This window comes from Pyrus communis, chromosome 7, assembly GCF_963583255.1.
Source record: "Pyrus communis chromosome 7, drPyrComm1.1, whole genome shotgun sequence".
Lineage (NCBI taxonomy): Eukaryota > Viridiplantae > Streptophyta > Magnoliopsida > Rosales > Rosaceae > Pyrus > Pyrus communis.
The window spans coordinates 7,981,892-8,006,535 of NC_084809.1; the positions used below are offsets into that span (position 1 = coordinate 7,981,892).

Sequence of the window (24,644 nt, forward strand, 5' to 3'; positions counted from 1 at the left end):
AAAATTCGAACTTAGCTAAGCTCATGTTATCTTTTTAACACAACACGAGAAAAAAGTTATGTGAATGACTTCCTTGAAATGTCGACAATAACTTCCTTTTTTTTTTCTTTTAAATATTCTACTTATCATTTTAGGATGCAATTTTCACATTTTTTTTAACTTCTCACAAGCCCTTCTTTTTTTCTAACAATCAGATCGAATAAATCAAACAAAAACAACGAAAATGATTAAATAACCGTTTGTGAGAAGCTAAAATGGAGGAGAAAAGAAAAGTCGAGAAAAGGAGGAGAAAGAAAAGGCCACAAAGAAAGCAAAAAGTGTCAACTGAAAAGAACTAGTCTCTTCTCTTAAATAAGATGATACAAAGTCTTCCTCAACAGCAAAATTCCCTATAAATATCATATCGTCTGAAGAACATAACGATCAAGACTTCTAGCGACGCAACGCAGTAAATCGATCGGTGTCCCACCGTAATGTGGGTATGAGATGATAGCTGTATGAGTAACACGAGAGAAGAAGTCCCTGAGCAAATATTCTTCAGACCGTCAAACTCTACTCTTTTCTAACGTCTGAAAATTGCAGATGCCCTCCCCCTTCCTCTGTATCGATGCAAATCCAGTGATTGGGAAGGCAGTAACTAAGGCTAATTGACATGTCAGTTAGATTTGATCATAGCTCATCGTGACCCGCTGAGTCAACTTTTTCATTTGCTGAGTCATCTGAGTCTCCGGCTTTCTGGTCATCTTGTGAAGAATTATCAGAACTCGAGTCAGAATCTTTGGCTTTTTCTCCGCTGCTCTCGGTTTCATTGCTTGTGGGTTTCTCAATTTTAGGCTTTGGCTTGGGGATTCGGTTGACGCTGGCAACCTAGACAAGGACAGTCATCGATAAGAGCATTACAATTGTATAGAAATAGCTTGTGGATCGCATTTTCATTTATTTTCCCAACCGAGAAACAGAATCGAAAGGATACCTTGTCTTCCAGATCAAACACCTTCCCGAACACTTCATCCGATGTGAATGCTGGTTTGCTATGTGCAGGAGTCCTTCAAGGAAGAACAAAACTAGGTTAAATAAATGGAAGCACTGTCATAAAATTGCTGCTATACTTGATGGATAATCAAGGAGAGCAGACTGGATCTCGGTCAGTAGCCAAAATCAATAAGATGCAAATCAAGAACCGGGTGAAATTATGCACATAAATAACTTCTAACTGCAGGATTTTCAACGAAAAAAGCAACACTTTCAAACCAAATAAAAAACTCAGCACCAATGTGCAACACGGTACATTCAACAATCGTCAACATAAAGCAAGATATCAAGCAAAGGGAAATGGGCTATCACCGCATGTTTCCTTAATTAAGATTAAATGTGCGTGCATAGTTGCCATCAACAAGTTACCTTAATAATGTCAAAAGAAATCAATACAGCAACAACAATTACTTACTTTTTCTGCTCAGCCTCCCTCTCGTCCAACCACTTCTTCAACTTGTCAGCATCACTCGCAACCTGGTAAACACACATAAATTTCCCACACCTTAAGCGTCAGAGGCCATCAAAGGGCAGCTAAATTAGATCATTACTACAACTACTATTTACAATTGGCAAAGAGTTTTAAGTCGGATCATGTATGCTTGAAGCACCTCATCTGTTCGATCTTTCGGAATCCAGGGTTTGTTCGACTCCCATCCACTTAGAATCTGCAACACATTGAGGAAAAGATAAATGAATATGTCACATCTCATGGTTTACTAAGGTCATATAGTTAATGGTGCGGACTTTATTAATAGCTCTTTAAATATTTAACGGTGATTGACCTATGGCAACAATTTCACATGTAAAACTTAAGCCTATATATTTGTTTAGTAACAATATCCCCGAGCTCAATTTCTAACATGTGATATATAATCCAAGTTTATAAAAATGACAGTGTCTGAATTACCTGTTGCACCCCAAAAAGGTACTTTCGAGCATGTTCCACTGCTTCTGGCCGTGCGGTAAGCTCTTTGAATCTGCACCCAAGAATTCATCAGATCAGATACATTGCATTGACTTGACACAGGACTTAAATTGTAGAAATTACATCTGAAAATTATACATCACTGCCCAATTCTTTTTTCTTGGTGAATGCAGTATTACCCTCAATTAAACTTAAACCAAACAAACTAAACTGGAATATACCTGAAGAATATTGGATCACCAATAGCTTTTAGCATCTCTAGGCGTTCCTGAAACTCTGAAGCAGTAGCATCTTCACCATCGGTGTAAAGCCACTCTTGCACCTAAGAAAAAGACAACAGGTTAAATAGAAAACTTAGGACAGAGATATGATGAAGCTGAATTTTGGGTTGAATAAAGAAATGTCTACCTCATCTAGCTTTCCAATAAAGGATTGGCGTTCCTCGCTAGTTGAAATTTTTTCAAATTCCTCGGATGTTTCAAACTGGTATACGAAAGAATTCATTAAAAGGTTCAAACAAGAACAAATTGTTATGACCAAAAACATTTTTAAATAGGGAAACTAGCACTAGAACAAAATAATTTAGCCTATCAAAGCAAAAGACACAAAAAGGAGAAATAACATCAGATTCAATACAAAGCAAGTCAATGCAATATCCTCAAATGAATGATGTGACAAAAAATATACAAAACAAACTACATTAATAACTTTATCAAACAACAATTGCAAGGCATAATATCACGGAAAAATCCAGAAATATTTGGAAACATCGTAAATATTCATAAAAAAATATATCATGCAATGAAGATGGTTTTCTTATGCCGAGAAGAAAAAAATATTTGATTACACCTACACACCTTTTCTTTAGTACCATATATGTATCCTTCCAAGTTATTTTTCAACTCTGCCGTTCTCCTCCGCTCTGCATCCTTCTTGTCTAATTCTTCTAATTTACGCTTTGCTTCAGCAAGAGATTCTTTTGAAGGAGACATTGCAGGTCCGACTGTTTTCTCAACAATCTACAATATGAAAAGGAGATTTGAGAAAATACGAGCTTCTAATGAGCTGTTGAGAAGCATGAAAGAACTTTAAGAAAATTATCTAACATATACCTTCAGTGGAATCCTAAAGGTCCGCTTTTTCAGCTTTTTTTCAATAACAACATCCGCTTCTACAGTAGAGTTGGAAGTGTTACTATTTCCACCATCATTAGTATTGCCATTGCTGTCTTCTGAAGAGTTCTGAGCACCAGTTTCAGTCGAAATGTTCGGTGCAACATTAGTTGAATTCTCCACACTCAGATTCTTCTTAGGAACTTCCACCCATTCTGACACTTCAATAACAGCATCTGCACGATCCAACGACAAAACACCACTTCTACTCAAAGAGAAATGCAGACTTGCTTTAATGGGTGAAGACAAATTCCGTGATGCATACCTAAATAAGATGGAAAAGACAAATATAAAATGTTGTCAGTGTTCATCTCATGCTTTTGCATGGACATATAGGTAGAACTTCTTTAAAGCACTGCCGAAAAAATTGTACAGAAAGAATCTGGAAATGCCAATCCTTACTTCTCACTTGTCTCTGTCAAACTGGACACAGAGTACTGAGCAAATACAGGAGAGGTGGCACCTGGGGGTAAAAGATCTTCACTCTCGTACGCTAGCGACACTTCGAAATCTTTGCTCTGGATAAAGGACCTGAACATCTATTTTATAGCAAACCAAAACATAGTGAGTGAACTTAGACGGGAAAAACTATAAAATAAAACCATTTACTAACATTTGGTATTTATTTCCATGTTATTTACCTTGCTGGGGAGTTTCTTCATCCGTTGCACAAGTGTCTGCCTAGTAATATCTTCTTTCTGAAGATCGGGGCCATCTAACTCAAGCACAAACCCATAGGTAGAACCATCAATCATCCCTAACTTACGGTTCAGCTTGATTCCATCACTTAAATTAGCAGCATATAATGCTGCACCTAGAACTATAGCTTCATCAGCATCCAGATGTCTATCCAACTCTTTCCTTCCAAGATATTCCTGAAGCTTAGCCTGTCATAAAAGAAATAGAGAATTCCTTCTCGTGATCACTCTTCATAACAACTCAGAGATGACGAGATTCAATAGCGCAACATTAATATCAAGGTGATGTAGGACATCACCAGAGCAAAAGGGAGAGAGAGTATAGGTCAAACCTGCAGCTTTGGCACCCTGGTAGCTCCTCCTATCAGTTCCACTGCATATATCTCATCTACCTTTAAACCAGAATACTTGAGCACTTCTTTAAGAGGTATAAGTGACTTCTCCCACAGATCTTCGCAGAGCTCTTCAAACTTTTCACGAGTTATCGTGCTCCTGAAAGGGAAATAAATAGTGTTCAGTTTGTCAACTTGGACAACTAACACAAATTGCCAGAGTACACAAGGTGAAAACACATGTATCTTTAGAAATTTAACATAGCTTATTTTCCACCAAATCTAGAAGGGTAAACCAAGCTTTTTATAAGGAAACCTACATCAACCAGCATAGCAGTGGAATAAATAGTAATTAATAATAGAACTTCCAACAATGGAAACAGAGGCATCCCAAAGAAACCTATCTATATAAGTTGCACAACTACATATCGATAATGTTCAATATACTACGTTGGACAACTAATGACACAAATTCCAGCTAGCTCTGAAAGTATTCAAATTGAGATGCTTAAAATAGCCTATTTTCCACTACTCTAGAAGGGAAATCACGAAACATATAAAAGTCTATATCAACCAGAAGTATGGCAACGGTAAAAATATGCCGCATGAACAATAATTGACAGAGCCACTGCCACATGAACTCTTTTCACCCTTCTGCTCATTGCTTCCACTAGTTAAATTAATAAAGATAGACAATGATAAAGGAACTTTTCAACAACGATAAAAGAGTAATGCACTGTAAATTCCACCGACCTGAAGTCCCGATCATCGTAAAGGGATTCAACAGATATTGGTGCCATTTTGTTTGCACTTAGAATTTCTTTTGTACGCTTGACCTGTTTCTTCAATTTAGCCATTGCTTTTGGGGACTTCCTCACATCAACACCATTCCCTACTTGTTTATTAAACTCATCTGCAAAATGCTCCACCAACCGTAATTCCAAGTTCTGGCCCCCAAGTTGTGGGTCCCATCTGACATCCTTGACCTTTACATGAGAAATGAGAATAAACTTTAAGAGAACTGGCCGAAATAATTGCATATCATACGAGAATCAAAAGTAACCTATGCTTCCATAAATAACAGATACATGGAGGAAGGAACTTCACGTGGTGGATTATTTACACACGGTAGATGTGTTACTGTGAAACCAATGTAACATGTGTAAAATGTAAACTATGGAAGTGTTAACCATCGGTGCAAACTATTAAATGCTAGAAAATAATTCGAATTGGAATGAAATTACCTGAAACTGGTTGACTGAAACAGTCTTACCAAACTCCTTGGTATTATATGCCGAGAAATAAACAAGTGCTGCATAGGTACTGCTGGTGCCCATATCATAGAAAATTATATGCCTTGACTCATTTGAGAAATCTTTATCAATCCCATACTGCAATGCTGCACCGGAATGCTCATTTATCAAAGCAAGAACATTAATCCCCGCCAACTGTGCCGCTCGGAGTAACCCCTTTCTCTCTGCTTGCCCAAAGTATGGAGGAACTGAAATTACAGCATCCTTTACAGGCACTTTCGAATGAAACTCTGCCAAATTTGCAGCATAACCTAAGACCATCGCCGTTAGTTCCTCGACTGAATAAGTAGTCACTTTATCATCAATTTTGAAACTAACAGTTCCCGTAGTATCCTCTGTAACGTCGAATGGCAAGTACAATGAATCCAATAGGCTTTTACTGGAACTAAAGGGTTTTCCAATCAAGTCCCTTGTTTGAGAATAGACTTTTTCCGGGTACCGAGCAACCAATCCAGCTGCTTCCTCCCCAATAAGACGATCACCGGAGTGAAATGCAACCAAGTTGGGGGATTTTCGCTTTGACATCTCATTGATAGCGACTGTGATCGGGCTCTGCCCGCGCTTAAGGTTTACTACCGCAACTTTTACCCATTCAGAGCCTAGATCTATACTCATAACTGCACATTGAGAAGGCGAAAACACAATGCAAAGGACGGATAAGAACAACCCTAGCTTGAATAAGATCGACGCCATCCTAGATTGGATTCGGCAAACCCTAGGACTTCAAAGCTTCGTCTGAACAAACACAATAATAAAAATTGATAAATAATTAGCATGAAAATTCAATTTTTCGGACTTGCGACTGAGAAAACAAATACAAAACAGTTAAATTCATTCGAAAATTTACAGTTTTTATGATGTTTGGGCACAAAGAAAATGGAAAACGGGAGTATACTAAGCTCAATTGATTGCTCTGAGTACAGATTTCAATTCGATATTCGATATTCGAAATCAAATTCGATGAAAAAAAATAATTAAATTAGCTTAAACCCTAATTTTTTTCTACACTACGTTTTCCATTTTCTCAGCAACCAAACAGAGGACTAAAAATTTGAATATTTCACGTCGATAGAAAATCGAAAAATAACTCGGATATAGAAAAGGAGAAAAATGAATGCACGGAGATAATTGGAGAGAGAGAGAGAGAGAGAGAGAGAGAGAGAGAAATACCAGTAATGTGCAGATCGCATTCTCCAGAAGACTGGCGGCACAATTTTCTGTTTGGTTGACGAGAAAACGTACAAAGAAAGTGAAGGCGAGAACTTTCTCAGTTAGTGCTGGAAGATGCAGGGAATTTAAACACAAGAAATGCCTACGTGGAAAATTAGGAGAGTGAACTACCACTTGGAAAGAAACACGTGGCGTAGTGTACACGTGGAAGTCAGTGATACGCTCCGCGGTGTTGTGCCAACGGTTATCATAGGTTCTTCGTGCATCATTCGGTGTTGGCGCGCGATGCTGCATGACTTTCGATTAACCGTGGAAATAGAGATCTATAAATTTAAGGTTTTTTGGCAAACCGTCTACTATATAACTCCTTATTTTAGTCATTATTAATGAAAATTCATAGAATTGATCCCTAAATTTATTTGCGGTAAATTTTTTGATTTTTCTGTGAAAAATATATCAATAATAAGTGGAAGAATTGATTTAACAAAAATAATATGAAAAAGGTGGTCACTGGCCAATTTAACAAGGATATTGACAGATTTTTTACGAAATGACCAAAATGACTTACAATAAACAAATTCAGACACCACTTTATCGATTTTTATTATTAAGAATCAAATTTAAAAATTATGTCAATACCAAAGACCACTCTTGAATAAAAGCCTGAATTAAATTGGGTTGAGGATCTAGATGTTGCACCTGCTCAACTCCTTAGTTTGTTGGCAATTAAGGAGGGTGTAGTCAAACTCGGATTTGATAAGATTTTAAAAGACTTTAAAATCTTAGTGCAGTCAATTAAAAAATTTTAAAGGATTTTAGAATCCATTCAAATCTAGGTGTAGTCAATTAAAGGATTTTAAAATCCATCCAAATCTAAGTGTATTTAAAAAATTAAGATTTTGGAGGATTTCAATAAGTTGTGGATTTTGTAAGATTTGAGAGCAAAAAGTATATATAACCAAGACTAAAAAGAATCCAACCTCACCCCCTAGGATTTCAAATCCTTCCACCACAATCCATTCAAATTCTTTAAAATTCATATGAATTTTGTAGGAATCTTTAATCCTCTTAAATCCTATAAAATCTATCACTTTTAAAATCCTTTAAAATCTTAGTTTGACTACACCCCCTAAATAACTTCTCCCACTTTACGTGTCAAAGGACGAGGAGTGTGGAAAGTGATATTTAGAGTTATAGTTCACCCCTAAATGCAACGATCAGTTGGTTTAGTGACATTTTAAACTCGCAATGACCGATTGGTCTAGTGACATTTTTTACGAGTTCAAATTGCGCATACGATGTTTAGTTGCCAACTGATGTGCGAGATAAATTAAACCGCATTTCACTTGTTGGAAAAATGATTTGATGACTTTATACAAGAATCCGCAGAAACACACACAGAAAAGCTATGTGATCCTTCAGCATGTAACTTCTATTTACAGATATCTGAAGTCTAATTTCCGGCGTACCGACGTTAACTCGAAAGAAAGATCTGAATTCTTGTTAGTTTACAGCGAGTTACAACGCCCGTCGCCATAATATACTTGCTACTAATGTAACTTGTATACGGAGTATTTGAAACCGAATACGGTTTGAAATAACTCTAAAATAACAGCCAATGCTTCTTTCGGGGAGTTCTTGTCGGAACATCTGTAAACAGATTCGTAAAAAAGGAATCAGAGGATTGATTATATCTTGAATGGGACCGATACCAAAGTGTCGGGAGAAACAAATTGCAAATGAGAGGCATAAGTAATGGTTTAGTTCATCACCTGCACTTGCATACAGGGAGTTGTAATGCACTTCACTCCAAAAGCTCAGCCAAAGCTCTGAAACACCACAAAAGTTGAAACAAAAACAATCGCAACCTCGTTATATTTTTATGACGAAGTTTCAACCCACGCGTACGTATCAAGTTATGAGTTTAACTCCATCCAAAAGCCCAACTTGGCTAGTTTGGCTTGATTTTCCACAGCATATCAGTACCACTTGGTTAATATGTACATTGTGCAGTTTCTTTTGACTTTCACGATTCAAGTAAAGAGAGAGTAAGCAAATGAGATTTACCTAGGGTAGGATTCCCATCTTTAGGAAGAATCTCGATGTAGCAAGTGTCTCGAAAAGAGGTGATTAAACAAATCTTGGCTCCGAACTACAGAAGAATCCGTAACTGTTAGAAACCAATCACTGTGAAACTTAGCATTATATAAAGCAGGAAAGAACAAAACTATTACGGAGTTACCAGAGAGCAAACAGAAGAATCAACGTATGCAAATAAACAATGATTTACAATTCTTTACTTCGATCTCACCAATACTACATTTTAACAACTTCCTTTTACATTTTCGGTCTGACATTGTAACAATTTCAAGTCACAACCATATACAAAATATACCTCGACAACATAAACGGTGAGGTGAAGAGAAAGTCAATATTTTCACTAAGTGACCTTAAAAGCACCTGAATAAAGGGAGAAAAAGTAGAGTTGAACTTACTCGATCTGCAGCTGCCTGTAGTGTAAGATGATCTCCCCACTCCCCGGTTCTAGTGCCACAGTGTTGTGTACAAAATCAAGTTAACTTTTAGTAACAGTTAGATATATACGTTGCAATATGTCTCAAATTTTGCAGTAAATAATTAGTAGACTTGAAAGCAGAAATCTAACTTTTTCATCTTCCTCAGGTAGCGTCTGTATTTCATCGGGACGTAAGCTTCATAGAGTTTTTTGTGATGCTTTAGCTGAAACATAAAACATAAAAAAAAAATATTAAGAAACAACCAATATAAAGAAAATTCGAAAATTCGAAAAGCAAGAAAAAATTCAAACATAAAAGGCTATCTTAGCGTTACTCCTAAGATGTTGCATCCATTCCATACAGCAAGGTATTAAGATTTCATACCACTACCAGTAATAGATGAAAATATTATCTCAAGATACAATCTTCTTATCGATCAAAGCCTACGGTAACTAAACTAATATAATGAAAATGAACGACAGGAGGAATTTCATCAGCCGTACCTGCTTTATCACCTGTTTTCTTACATGCTTGTGGTATTCTGGATTCCGAAACAATTGATCTGCTATTGCTCGAAACTGCAGCATGTTAACCAAATATCTTAGAATTACTCGGAAACCCCTTCTCTCCTCCCAAAAGGAGAAGAAGAGGGATTCAAACGAATAAATGTGGGCTGATAAATCAATGTAACCCAAGTAAACAAAATAACAAAAACCTAATATGATAAAATATACGTTTGGTATGTCTTTGCGTTTCAATGTATAAAGATAAACAGAATCTCAACAGATGCAAATACTTTGAAAACAATACGGTGATAAATTAATTATTGTAGCCAAACCTGACAATTTCCATCGCCCTCGATCTGCAGTTCAGATAAATCATATGTTGCCAACCTGAATCAATCAAAAAGATATTATTACGATCAAGATGATTCTTCCTGCTACCAAATCATCCCTCTACATACCCAAGTGCACAACAAAGCTGCTTAGTCATAGCTACATCTCTCATTAGTTCAGCGACATATAATACCCAAAGGAGAGTAGCAAAGGATATCAGGCTATTCGATATGAGCAGTTCACAATAAACCCCACCCCCGCCTTCTTGGAAAAAAGAGAGAAGGATTTTTCTAAAGTTAGTTTTGAGAAAATAAAAGTTGTAAAGTTATGATCAAATTATACTGTCTAAACCATGGTGTACTATAAGCACTGAATAAAGGAAAGCTCAGTAAACGTAAAAAGTGCCAAGGTAGCGATATAAAATCAAGTAGAAATTATGTAGAGAGCTCATTGCAGAAATTACAACCTTGCCGACAGGCGCTCATGGTCTTGGGTCGCATCATTCACGTCAGGTATCTCCCCATTTACGCGGGGAGTGTGCTGCAAACACAATAAATCAGTGGGTACATATTTATATCCAGTTAAATACCAATAAGCTACCCAATTTTCAGTCAAATGGCCAACAAGGTTATCTCATGCATCTATGCACTGCTCAGACAGTAGGCAGAGAGTATATTATTTATCTTAAGATAACGGAGCAGGCAACCTATCTCATACAGCGGAGCAAGAATTAATTGAGTGATATAGACCTAACGACGTTTGAAAAATGCCTCCTCAATTCTAACAGACATAGCAAGCAATCGTATATGAGGCAGGAAAATGGTGCTCATATTAAAACTAAACAAGAAAATTAGCGTGTCGAAAGTATCAAAAGCCCACATCTATTTTGCAATGATATTTCATATCCCATACTACATACACTAGTAACACTACTACACCAGCACATATTTATGTCTAAAGGAATGTATAAGTAACACCTCGAAAAAAGAATTTGAAACTTCAAGATCAACCCAAGTATCATAAGGTGTGAAAGGGTGTGACTTAGTTAACATATCACCAATTTCTGCATGCGTTGCCAAAAGGATACATTAGCTATTTCCCATTCATAACAACCAACAGAGAAAAATCAGTCATGGGCTTAATTTTCCCTTAATTTTTTGATAAAATCGATACAACAAATGGATACATATATTCATATCTTCACCTATATAGTATATATACATATATGCATATATACAAGATGCATTAGGGTGTCACACCTCTAATCCGGGAATTAGAAACATTGTAGACATAATGACTAGCAAGGAACATTACCGGAATCGAATCTAAGTGGGACAGTCTCTTCCCAAGCCTGCGATCAACTTTGACCTTTTCCTCTTCTGCCAAGATGGTTGCAATGGCTTGATCATCCTCTGTATCATGATTGCTGCTATCTAAACTCGAGCTTGAACTCGCACTCGCATTGCTGTAGCTTCCATTCATACCGCCTGAACTATACAGATCACAAACACACCCCTGCAATACATGTCAAGTCTAAAAACTCGTCAAAGTAATCCAAAACAGTAACCGTCATAACGGTAGCTACGAGCTAGAACCCCTAAAAATTTGAGATTAATGTACGGATTAATGACATATCAATTTCCCCCTTCACTTATCATCTGTTTGGTTGCTGAGAAAATTTAGAAGAAAAAAAAACGAAACGAAAATCTTCTATCTTGCATTTCGATTATCATCAAATTCTTGGAAGTGCAAGGCTTTACTTGAATTGAATGGAAAACACAGTGATTGATCTTGACATAATCTGATTTTCTATTTCATTGCACTTTCTCACCAGCCAAACAGCAGATGTAGTGTGAAAGGAAAGCAATTCAATAGCAGCAGCAATTAAATTAAATTTTAAAAAATAACTAAAAGTAATTGAAAAGCATAAATTATTATATAAACAAACCGAACGAATAAGAACCTGCAGCTAAATTCAGTTCCTGAGAAAGAAAAAAATTTCTGCAGAGAAAGTCTTTGTACCTCTCAGCTGAGCTTTAATTAAATCAAATGAACTTGTTGAGCTGAATATAGCAGTCCACAGAAGCAAATCCACAAACAGGGAAGATCCCAAATCCAAGTTTTCTCTTTGTCTTATTTTCTCAGCAACCAAACAAGGAATTGGATGAACTCCAAGATATGCAACTGAAAATAATAAGATAATACAAATACAAATATAAATATAAATAAAACTGTAAATATATTCAACCTAGGTAGCTGAACTGTATAATAAATATCTGGAAGAAAAAAAAGGAAAACGAAATTTGACTTGGTAGCCAAAAGAAGGGTCAGAGAAAAAAATAAAAAAATAAAAGCCAGGAAGGAAAGGGTTGGAGGTTGGAATTGAATGGGTAGCGCTGCGGAGCCTTTGACAAAACGTCATCCTCTACTTCCGACAAGAAAACACAACAAAAATGAAACAAGTTCAACACCAAACTTCTATAAACCGTGTGAATCATGAGTCAAGACTTGGGATGTCAAATTGATTTTTTTTTTTTTTCAGATTTTATTTTTTTTTATTATTATTTTTTTTCTTTCCTTATCATGCAACTAAATCTTTGCAACACTGATTTTCCGCTAGGTGATTTTTTGAAAAGCGAATCAAAAAGTAAATGGTTTCGATGGTCAAATCAAATTGAAAGAAATGAACAAGGATAAAATAAGAATACCACTCCCCGCTCGAGTGGAGAATATCCGTGGGAGTGAATTCGAATTTTGATGCAAAGTGGGCGCACATCTTCTATAGCTAATGTAGTTACGTTCACATTTACATTCGTCTACGTATTAAAATAATTTTTTTTGTCAACTAAGGAGGAGAATTTTCGAATCCACGCCCTTATTTCTCTTTCTACAAGTGACTCTTTTGCACCAAATGCATGTTTCATTACGCCTAGCTATTATCTTTGTATGAATTAATCTCTACTAAATAAATTACCATAGTGTTCTTACTTATTTGCATGCCAATCTATGTGGCATTTTATGTGATTTGTCACACGTGAAACTACAAAAAGATAAAAAAAAATGGGAAGCTTCTTGTATTGCTTTTGAATGTCTCTCATTTACTTTGGTGCTTTGCTTTGTTTACTTTAGTTGTTGATTATGATAAAATAGTTCTCATCAAGTTGATTAAGAACGTCCAAGGAGTCCACTAATTACAACTTATAACCTAATTATTGTAGACGAGGGGTAGCTACTTTTGCAAGAGCAGATAGTGCTCCTTTATGCACTCAAGTTCGAATCTTTCCCCCCAACACTATAACTTATTTAAATTACGATACCACCTATATATAAAAAAATTAACAATGAAAATTTTAATTGTAAATAATACCAAATTCGTTATCATTGTTAGGATGGAATTCCACTAGTGTTGAACATCTCTCTACAGATAACAAATACAAAAAGAAAATCTCTCAACAAAATAGAATAATTAATCTAGAAAACATAGTCATAAACACCATTATTAGAATACCCAAGTGTAAACATCTTAAGCTGATCGGTGAAGGCAGTGAGATTTGACACAGCTCTCAAATTAGCCTCATCTCCCATAGTCCTTTCATTTAGCTTCCTCATCCTTTTGCTCATCTCATCCTCCTCCATCATCCTTCTCAATCCTTCCTTAACATCTCTCTGTCCAAACCCACTTAATCTCACCCCAATCCTCCACACTTTCACAATGTATGCACAATTTACAAACTGGTCCCCAGCCACTGGATAGCACAGGAGAGGCTTCTGGCACTGAGTGGCCTCCATTGTTGAATTCCACCCACAGTGTGTGAGATAGCATCCCACTGCCTTGTGTTGCAAGACATCCATTTGTGGGGCCCATGACACAACTTTGCCTTGTTTTGCCACTCTTTCCAAGTACCCAATTGGTAAGCCTCCAAGCCATGAAGATCCAAGCACCCAGAGGAATGGCTTTCCCAAAGCTTCTAGTGCCAATGCCAAGCTTCTAACCTTAGCCTCTCCAATTGGACTAACCCAACTTCCGAAAGAGATGTAAACAACTGTGTTAGGGTTTTGCTCGTCTAGCCAGTTTAAGCAGCTCGTGTCTTCTTCCCAAAAGCTAGGGTTCTTGGTGGTTGTGTGCTTGCTCAAAGGACCAATTGGGAAAACAAGAGGTTGCTGGGTTGTGGTGCTCTTGAACAATTGATCACCGAGTTGTTGATGTTGTTCATCGCTGATGGTGTATTCATTTGGGAAAGAATTTACAAGTATCCATTGAAGCGTTTTCGATCGTTCTAGGGTTCTAGTCCAAAATCTGAATCTTGCTTTTCTTGCAGCTGGAGTGCCAATCAACCATGGCAGCTCTTCGGTAGATAGCACAGGTTGATTAGGTAAGCATATACCACTTAGTTGTTTTGGAAATCCTGCCAAGATTATATTATATTATATACACGTTAGTGTCTCAGAGCTCGTTTGGAAGTGATTTTGAAATGACTAAAAGAGTTTTTGATGAAATTGATCTTGGGGTTTCAAAAGGACTTCAAGTGCTTTTTGGAAGAAGCAACCAAATATGTGCTTCTTGTGTGAATTAAACACTTCAAGTGCTTCTCCAAGATTTACTTTGTTTTTACTCAGAATTGGTTTCAAAAACATTTTCACTAAAAATAGTGTCAATCACTTTAAAAGTACTTCTAAACAAGCCTTTAAGTCTATAATACTATTTGTATCACATTAATGTCTTAATTCCAAAAGTTCAAAAACCAAATTAATTTGCTTCGTCAATGTTGGAACGTGTCTGATTATCATTTAGTTTTAGAAATGTTTCATATACATTTTGCTTTGGCTCGAGTAAGCGTTTTGAAGAAACTTCAGTTAAGTTATGCTATAGAAAAAAAGAAGATGATTTTTTAGTGTTTTTTTTTTTAATCCCTTAAAGGGTAAACTTATATAAATCTAAGTTTGTAGTCCATGGATTAGGTCCACTCGATTATCCACATCAATTTATTTTATTATTTGTAATAAATATCTCTTTATTTATGGGATTGTTTATTACTTAAATTTAAGATTAAATATAAAAATTAAATATTGTTTATCCTTATTACTGCTCCTAATTTGTATCACGATTTCCTTCTACTTCATCAGGTTAGGTTAACTATGTTAACTAATATTTGTTTTAGGTACAATATATATCATCATGTATATGAATTTATAAATGTATGGATGAAGATTTTTTTTTTTGAACTATTTTAATGGATGATAGGTAGATTAGGTTTGATTTATTTTCGTATATATCTTTATTATAGATGAAATATATTTTATCAACCTATGACATAGTATTATATATATGTATATAAATAATGATATATAAATTTTTTTTTAACTATTTTTCATTGAAAGTGATTAGATTTTTATATTTAAATATTTGAGTAAAGATGCATAAATAAATAAATAAATAAACTTTAATTAAAATTGAACAATAAGACAATTAGAATAAATCCAATAACAGCTTAGATTTTTGGACTCGGATCAAAGTACTACTCCATCTTTAAATTACAAAAATGTCATGTTCAACTAATTGATACACGCTGGATGGTTATGAAGTTCATATGCCTTTAATATATTCAAGCTTAATATTAATTTACAGCTACAACATTTTGAGAAGATTTATATGGATTGAACCCTAACAACAATAATACTCAACCGTACTTTGTCCGACTTGCTTATTTTATTTTATTTTTCCTGAAAAAGAGATTTGGTGGCTTTGTCATGTCAATCCACTTTTCTAGGGGCCAGAAAGATTTACAAAGACATTTCAGCCTCCCTCTAGCCACCATCGTGCGATTCACCAGTGCCAATAATCAAACCCAGAGCGTGTGGAATACATACCTAAAATTCATCCACCCAGCAGTGGTTTTCAACTTGCTTACTTCAATATATCTACATGGATGTTTGTAGAGAATGAATCTCATATTGATGAGAGGAGGGACCTTGCAAAAACTTATAAGAGATTGGGCTACTCCCTATATTGCCAATTGATTTTATGGTGAAACCTCAACTTTTTTCATGGTATCAGACCAAGGTTGTCCCACGTGTGAAGCCCAACAACCACACGCGCTCTACGTCACCTCGTTTGTGTTGTCCACGTATTAGGTTTAAAAATTCGCCACACATAAAGAGGTGTGTTGATAATGAATCTCACACTGATGAGAGGATGAACCTTGCAATAGCTTATAAAAGGTTGAGTTACTCCTCATATTGGCAATTTATTTTATAATGAAATCTCAGTTTTCTTCAGTACGTATTTAACTGAAAAACACGTACCCCATGTTGTTCCTAATTAGAATAATGCCTACATTTACTATAAAATTATCGATCGTAATAGATATTAAGATGTGATCCACTTGCCTGCTTCACATAAGTCGCACTATGAAATGTCTTAGTCATAAATACCATCATACAATTTTATTAATAAATAAATAATGCATATGCATGCATGTGATTTAATTAATATCCTAGTGAATAGGTATTAGGTTTCAAACTTCGACTCCCCCTAAGTTATTGTAAGAGTTTCGGACTATCCTCTCCCATTAATAATAATAAATGTTTAAAAAAAAATTATGCATATGCATAAAAAATACTCGACTTTTGATAGACAAATGAAAATCTGACATATATATACATATATATTGATAATTTTATACATGTGTTATACTACGATTAATTTGTAAATAAAAATAAATGCACACTTTGTACGAAGTCAAGCGATTAATTTGTAAATAAAAATAAATGCATACTATGTAAGGAGTCAAACAATATTGTTTAGTTATCACATCTCTTACAACACCTAGAACACATTAATTCCAAATAATCTTTTACATAAAGACCAAGTTGGTACAAACAACAATAAAGTTTTATAGGTATGAAATGAGAACTTAGAAGATACTAGTACTACTGAACAAAGGAGTTTTTCATAGTATAAAAGTATATTGTCATCATGACATTCTGTGTTATATCTCAATTTTGTTCATATATCAATGTAACATTGACACGAAATGTTACCACGATAGTGCAGTTATGTTATGTAAGCTGCTATGCCATTAAAGAAACCAAAACAGGGAGACTAAAAAAAGCAAACGAAGACGTAGATGATGATCTCATGCATATACTAGAAAATATTATCAACGACTAACCTGTATCAGCAGAAATGAGACCTGTCCTTAGCATGTCTGGAATTGCAGTGATCAAGCGATATGTGGCATGCATAGCTGGCCAAAACCCAGCACAGGCTACCCCGCATCTATTGGCTACATCTATAGCCCATGATGCCAACAAATCAACAACTACGCACACAACTTCATCACCATCCTTATCATCAAGCTGATGAATAAGTCTCTCTAGAGGGTTTGCCATGTTGTTCTCCATGGCCTTCTCAATGGCAAAGAAGTCCCTTGGGGTGTCCTTGTCCAATTCATCTGGGATTGGAATGCACAAAATCTTGTCTTTCGGTTCGACTTTCCGGACTATCTGGTGGTGAATATAGTCCGGAGTGACCATCACTGGCTTGAAGTCTTGGCTGAGGAAGGCTGAGGCTAATTTAAGCATGGGAGTGACATGTCCTTGTGCTGGATATGGAACCAGGATGATGATGGGGTTGGAGTTGGACCTCTTTATGCACTTCATGTTTCCCATCTTTCTCTATCTCTTACTCTTTTAGCATGTATGGCGTATATTTTGCTAGTGATTGATTTCGGGAGTCTGAAACAAGCCTACGTTTATAGAAAGCGAGGGGTGAGTCAACTATGCATGTGCAACATGATGTGTACTGTTATAAACTATAAGCCTCTACTTAATTGTGGAGCAAAAAGTAATCTCAAAATTTTTGGAGACAATACGTGGACTTTTTTTTCAAAGAAGACAAGATTGTCCTCGTTAAATGGGCAGGGATCACAATAATTCCCACGCACAGTTCAAGGCTTGAGTAGCTAACTACAATATTAGCAAGCTCCGGATCCCCTACTCGTGGCATGGAAAATTCAAGGCATTAAAGATATAATTAATCACCAAATACTATCTCTTATACAATATTCCTGATTGAAGATCAACTCAAACAAGTAAGAAATTCTCATCACAATTAATCAAGGATACTTACCATATCAACCCAAGATATTATTTCCTAATTAATATCTTCGGGATTATTTTTTCCTCATCCATCTTACGGAGGACACACCTTGCCCAATTGGAAGTTGCCAAGTGTAGTGCAGAATCCTACCATGGTCGGTCACCTCCCTATAGATACTCCATTTACACCATTTTCTGATGAGTTTTTGCTACACATACAAGTCCTAAATACTCACTCTTTTCAGAGAAACTGACTTAGGCATTGGAGATCTCTTGGCCAACCCCCTAACCAACCTCATGGGCATGCATGTTGCTTTAGCCTTGATCAAAGGTGCTTATTATTTTGTAGGTACAAATTATCAAGACCGAAGATGGCGGATCTTTGCTACCACGTTCATTTTCGCTCCTTTGGCAACAAAGTTAATTTCAAAATATACTTAATTATTGCAGTTCCCTCAAAACTGTCATGTTAGTGAGAAAAACTCAAAAGTTAATTAATTATATACAGTAGAAACTAAAATATAATCTATGATCACATATCAACTCCGAATTTCAAAACCTCGATTGCATGGTGAACGCTGTCCTAATTATTTGAGCAACAAAGCCTTGCCACGCGCAGTGAGTTCATTTAGTCGATACAAGCTGCTCTGAATTTTTATGTGTATGAACTTTATATATATATAAAAAAAAAAAATTGCAGATTTAAGCGTAACTAATTGTCTAGAGCAATATGCTCTCTTAGTTACACTGAAAGTCAAACCTCTCTCAAAACAATTTATATTAAATTAAAAAATATAGCTCAAATAAAAGTACAAATTTAATTGTAATAATCCAACTTGTGGTATATTTTTATAATATAAGCGCGGCCTTTATGCTATGTACATACACCTCCAATTAAAATTAAAGTATCTAATTCTAATAAATTAAACAGTAGGAGACAAATACAATAATCTGCATGATTCACAACCAGTTGCAATGTTAATTAGCACTAATCACTTCCAAAACAAAAATTAAGTGGAACAAGTTGGCTATATACGCACAATGTACTTTTTTTTTCCAGTTGGCTATACCTCTATACACCCCTCGTTTATCCGATGTGGGAAAAAACTCGCGCCAAATTAGTCCAACTCTTTTCATCTTTTCGTTAAGCGGACGCGAACTCCTCTACAAGCATGCATCTCATTGCCCGGAGGAACTCAAGTTAGGCTTAGGGGCACGGATAACTGTAGTTGATTGAGGCATGGATGGGCTGTGTTTTTTCTACACGTGATGAATTTTGATCCACGTTTAAATGCCCATACACATCATTTTCAACTACTTCATCGATCAATAGTCGAAGTGGCTTTCATGTTTATGTCTACCTTTTACATTTCATTTCATTTAGATGATATTATAAAGTTGGATTGTTTGTTTTAGAATATTACAGTATGTTAAACTTTTGGTAAAATGGAAAAGAAGAAAACAATTGGTTTCCAATAATTTCTTGCAGATAGTTATTTCAAACACATTCGATCTTATGTTTTGAGATTTTTGTGGAAATTTTAGCCTAAATAATAATGCGAAAGGCGAGAAAAAATAAAAATTGATTAGAAATTTATATATTCCGTTGACTAAAATAAAGAAAATACCATAATTTGGCAAGACGATTACATAATGAATCATAATCGTTATTCTACTAGAAAATTATAAGATATAAAACATCAAAAGTACCTTAAATAAAAATAAAGAAGTTGCTAATGCCTTATTAACTATTCTAACAGTCATCAAACTTGCATCATTTCTTTCATAATTCTCCACTCAGATGGAGAATCCTGTGTCCACTTCCTTGTACTATAAAAAGTGTAGGTTGCTGCAGAACCACCTTTGCTGACTTTGGATGGTGGAAAGAGAAGTGTAAAACGCATGAGAAACTCAAGCAAAACGCCAATTTCTAGTGCACCATGCAATTGAAAGAAACCAATAAAGTTGAAGTTGAAGTTTGAAGGCTCACGAGCCTTCATCCGCCAACTATGCAACGTGATAACATACTTAATTAGATAATGCTAGAAAACGAAGCATGATACGAGTTGTAAATTCAAATATCTTGTATATGATTCTCACGATCACAATTGGACCAGTTTAAATAATATGCGTAGTTTTCCTTTGTGACAATGGAAGGCTCAAATTCTTGATCTCTAGCCTATTCCGACCTATCAACATCACCACAATGCGTATGGTTTAAAAATAGGGTGGTGTTATTTTTACACTTATTTTTACCTCTCACATGAGCTTTTAATTTCAGGTCGTCAGATTGAATGAATTAAAGAATATCAATAAATAAAAATTAATAAGGGTGTGTGGAGATAAAAATGGGTGAAAAACACTAGTCTGAAGATATTCGTAGGTGTAGCGTAAATCTTATACGTAGTAAGGGAATGATGTATCATAGATCTTTTTCTCGTTTTTGGGAAAATGGATATTTGAAAGCAAAAGATAAAACCTAAATGGATGGGAATCGTAAACCGGTAGGATTAGAATGTAATTAGATTCTAATTTAGCGGTATATATTAGATGTCATAAGTTCAAGTCTTCTTTCGTAAAATATTAAAAAAAAAACGTTTTGTGTCATTTAGTACTACAGTTTAGTGGTATTCTTTTTCATTTGTAAGTGAGAGGTTTTAGGTTCAATTATCGTAAAAGACGAATTTAAATCACATTATTATAACCCTCTCCCGCCCCTTTAGTGTACATAATATCGCTTGTTAAAATAAATAAATAAATAAAATGCCTTGTTCATCTGTAGAGGGATAGAGACATAAAGTGGGAAGCCAAAAATAAAAAATAAACGTGGTCAAAATGTCAATAACACCACACGGCATACCAAATATGTTTTCTCATCACTGTAATTATGGTGATGTTCACCATCCTATTTATCACTATTTGATGAGTTTAAATTCGAGATTTGTGTAGTGAGATACAAATTTCAACTCCTTCTTGCACCAACGATCTTGCCATTTCCAAAGAAAATGGAGTTACATCTCTTTCCCATTTCCATTCAAGAGTTCTTATGTATTTCCACGTCCGTTCGAGAACCCGAAAAATGGACAACTTCCTTTTCTTAGGAACACATACAAGATTCATCACTACAAAAAGGATAATGGTAACCTTAGTGGCGGACCCATAGAGGGACCTAGGAGATCTCAGGACCCCTCAACAACCTTGAATTGTTGCTTGAAATTTTTCAGGGACCCCTCACACTCGAGGAGGAAGGCTTGTGTGTGCAAGCTGCAACGGTTGAACGGTGGCGTCTTCGAAGAAGACGACCGCGTGAAGAAGTTTTCTTTTTTAAGGCTTGGCCCAAAACGCTCGTTTTGGTCAACTGTTTTAATTTTTTTTTAAACAATATACAAAACGTATTCTTTAGTGTATATTTTGTTTTAAATTCCCAGCTAGCACGTCCCCCAAGTCCCACTCTTTCGCATCCCTTCCCCCATCCCATTGCCTTGATTTTCACATATTCACCCAATCCCCAATTCCCTAATTTTCAAAACCCTAAAATTCTAAATCCTACCCGATCCCATATTTAAATTTTACTCCAATATCATACCTTAATTTGTTTCAAATCTCCATACCATCACCATTTGGTTCAAAATTCATGCAAGTTTTTTGGTATTCTAATCTAATCTTAATTAAATTATATTAGATATTGATGGAGGTTTATAGTCAATTATTTGATATGATTATTGGTATGTTTTATGTTTGTATACTCATGTGATTATTGGAATTTAGATGGAATTTTAGTTTATTGGTATATGTTTTCTGTTTTGTGTTTTTTTTTTTAATTTTATTTTATATCAATTGTGTAATGTAGAAATAAGAAAATGGAAAGATTTTTCACCAAAGCCAAAAGCACCCTCTATTTGAATAATCTTGAAAGAGACCCGAGAATAAAACTCCAATCTTATAATTAAACTTTTCAATGTTATTTTTGTCTATTAATTTTTTGACCTTTATTATTGGGACCCTCAGAGTTTAAAATTCTGGATCCGCTACTGGGTAACCCCACCATTAACTACTTCATTTATGAATTTCATAGTAACAAAAATAAATGTCCTACAGAGACAACATTTGTAACTTGCTATTGTCTTGCCTAGCAGGCAAAGATTTACCTTCATGGAAAGGATAATTCATTTGAATCGATGTGAGAGTCTAACTACATTGCCAGAATCCATGTTGTATATTTGAAAGAGATTGATCCCCTTGCTTCTCTCAGTTACAATCAAATATTTGTAACTAATCCCTACCCCTCCTTCTTTTTTTCTTTGTTTTTTTTTTTTCCTTATTCTTTCTAAAAAAAAACAAAGAAAAAAGCGGTGTGAAAAGGGTTTCGCATAAAGCGAGGGTTTTCGCGTAGAGTGAGCATTTCCAAGTAGAGTGTTTTGAGTTGAAGGGGGCTCTCTACGTTGCAAAACCTCTAATATTTGTAGGGATGAATTCAATGATGGCTATGTCTACCAAGTGATACAATTCTGATACTATTATGACTCTTCAGCATATTCTCTTAATAAACTCGAAATTATTCTTGGCCGAAACTCTTTAACCGCTGAGTCTCGTCGTCTTCGACTAGAATTATGAACCTAAGTTGATTATGTGATTGATTCGACCTTTATTCAGAACCAATCATAATTTTTAATATTTCTCTTATCTAATAACTTAGAGTATATGGACCGAGTGCATATTATTTATTGTTTTAAGTGAAGACTGTATATAGTCAAAAAATTCAATTTGAAGGGTTTCGAAAGAAAGCTCATTTTGCGGCTCACGCTCTCAAGCAAAAAGTGAAAATTTGATACATATAGGAGCATCTTTAGAGAAGAAGGTAATAATTTTTTTGTCATGTCACCTCTTATCCTTTCAACGAGTAAAACTTATATATTCCTTGTTTCACATTTTTATTTTTATTTGGTTCACCACGCAGTAGTTATGTGATACATGTCACGAGAGATACTAAAAAAAGAATATGAAAACAAAGGACATGTAAATTTGTTCATTATTCCAACGATGATAAAACAAGGGTTTTGACAAAGTTGCCTCAAAAGAACTTTTCGACCAAAAGAAGTTGCCTCAAGGGTTTTTGGCCAGATAAAGTTGCCTTGCTGATCAATTAGGGCAAATTGCCACCCATCACCTATATATCTTATCATTAAAAGTACGTACATAGCAGTGATAGCACAAGCAAAGAATTAAGTAAAGTGGTATTTTTAAAACGTTTGCTAACTTTTGCCTCGTATGCAGGTTGAGTGACAAACTTTTATCAGATGCTCTTAGGAGGACTTTCGAACACTAAGACCATCTTCAAATAAAATGTTAAAAGTATAACAATTAAATTATAATTGATGGTTAATGTGACAATCTGAAGTCTTATGACAAATTTTATACTTTTCCAACCGAATTGTCAAATGTTATTTTCTTATGAATATAGAACTTTAAATGGTTGTATTTATTTAAAAATTTGATGAAACAAAATTTTTATCGGTTGAAATATTAGTAGAATAAGAGAGACCCACCATTAAAATTAATTAAAAATAAATTTGACATTGATGTTAAATTTGACTCCTAATCACAAAGGCTTCAAATCCAATCACCAAATAACACTTCGGTTAGAAGAATTTTTTATGCCAAGTATGCACAATGAGATCTCCACTTAGAATTCGACATCTTCTTTAAAGATGCTCTAAGTCTAACTAATTGGAATAGGAAAAACAAGTAGAAAGTACAAGCAAATAGGCAAGAGTTGAAATCTAGTCGTGAATGTTGGTATTTCAAACTTGGAAATGCTGTTGAACTAAAACAAGAGTGGTATTCATATTCACTTGGAAGTAAGAGATTTTAGATTCGAATCCCGTAGACGGTAAATTCAATACCAAATTAGACTATCTATTGAGTCACTTTGCCGAACTCCCATTTTCCTTTAGTGTAAAAATATCGATGTACTAAAAAAGAAAAGGTATTTCAAATAGAAACATCCAATAAAAATATCAGGAATTTGGTGAAAATGACATATTAAAAAAGGATAACACAGTAGGGGAAACTTATTATTAATTAATATTGTTTAAGACCAAGATCTCCTAAGCGGAATTTTGCTCTTCTACGCATCAAAAAACAAAAGAAAAATGATTGAGATTAACTAGTTATATCCGTTCACTCATGGAAAAAAAAAAAAAAAAACGTTTTCGCTCGTGTGCATATCCCTGACCTAGAAAAATATCCATGTACTACCGATTGATGTCCAAACCACAATTGGTATTTGGCACGGCTAAAAATTTGCAGGTGACTCCCATTTTTTAGATATTTCCAACAGCGGCTCATCTATTCTGTGCAATTATTTATCCATTAGGTAAAGGGATAAGCAATCGTTTCGAACGACACACAGATCTGGGCCAACCGACAATCAAATCAAGCGAAACAACTCAACCACTTCATCAACCAAAAAACAAAACCAGGTCATCAACCAAAAAACAAAACCACGTCATCAACCCCAAACCACTACGTCTAGCAAAAGATATTT

At 35.2% G+C, this 24,644-nt stretch overlaps 3 protein-coding genes across 4 annotated transcripts; all 3 read right to left on the reverse strand.

Annotated features, from left to right (window-relative positions):
* Positions 1–318: 318 nt before the first annotated feature.
* Positions 319–6,743, reverse strand: LOC137739445 (heat shock 70 kDa protein 17-like). Its single transcript, XM_068479014.1, has 15 exons — positions 6,646–6,743; positions 5,407–6,210; positions 4,916–5,148; positions 4,163–4,322; positions 3,774–4,019; positions 3,535–3,671; positions 3,073–3,397; positions 2,818–2,979; positions 2,369–2,443; positions 2,182–2,282; positions 1,943–2,012; positions 1,644–1,700; positions 1,448–1,509; positions 974–1,046; positions 319–867 (listed from the first exon to the last, which is right to left on the reverse strand). The coding sequence occupies exons 2-15, from the start codon at positions 6,166–6,168 to the stop codon at positions 670–672; spliced, it is 2,661 nt and encodes an 886-aa protein (XP_068335115.1). The 5' UTR covers positions 6,169–6,210; positions 6,646–6,743; the 3' UTR covers positions 319–669.
* Positions 6,744–7,991: 1,248 nt separating this feature from the next.
* Positions 7,992–12,228, reverse strand: LOC137739601 (OVARIAN TUMOR DOMAIN-containing deubiquitinating enzyme 11). 2 transcript variants are annotated; one of them, XM_068479224.1, is made up of 10 exons: positions 12,020–12,228; positions 11,312–11,512; positions 10,464–10,537; positions 10,000–10,054; positions 9,665–9,739; positions 9,311–9,384; positions 9,141–9,189; positions 8,713–8,797; positions 8,418–8,474; positions 7,992–8,295 (listed from the first exon to the last, which is right to left on the reverse strand). In XM_068479224.1, exons 2-10 carry the CDS (start codon positions 11,477–11,479, stop codon positions 8,249–8,251), a joined length of 684 nt encoding a protein of 227 aa, XP_068335325.1. In that variant the 5' UTR covers positions 11,480–11,512; positions 12,020–12,228; the 3' UTR covers positions 7,992–8,248. The 2 variants fall into 2 exon arrangements, 1 of the variants encoding a protein (XP_068335325.1); XR_011069097.1 differs by having other exon boundaries at positions 8,225–8,295; positions 8,713–8,815.
* Positions 12,229–13,468: 1,240 nt separating this feature from the next.
* On the reverse strand, positions 13,469–17,668 carry LOC137738964 (UDP-glycosyltransferase 82A1). Its single transcript, XM_068478432.1, has 2 exons — positions 17,170–17,668; positions 13,469–14,403 (listed from the first exon to the last, which is right to left on the reverse strand). Exons 1-2 carry the CDS (start codon positions 17,666–17,668, stop codon positions 13,469–13,471), a joined length of 1,434 nt encoding a protein of 477 aa, XP_068334533.1.
* Positions 17,669–24,644: the final 6,976 nt, after the last annotated feature.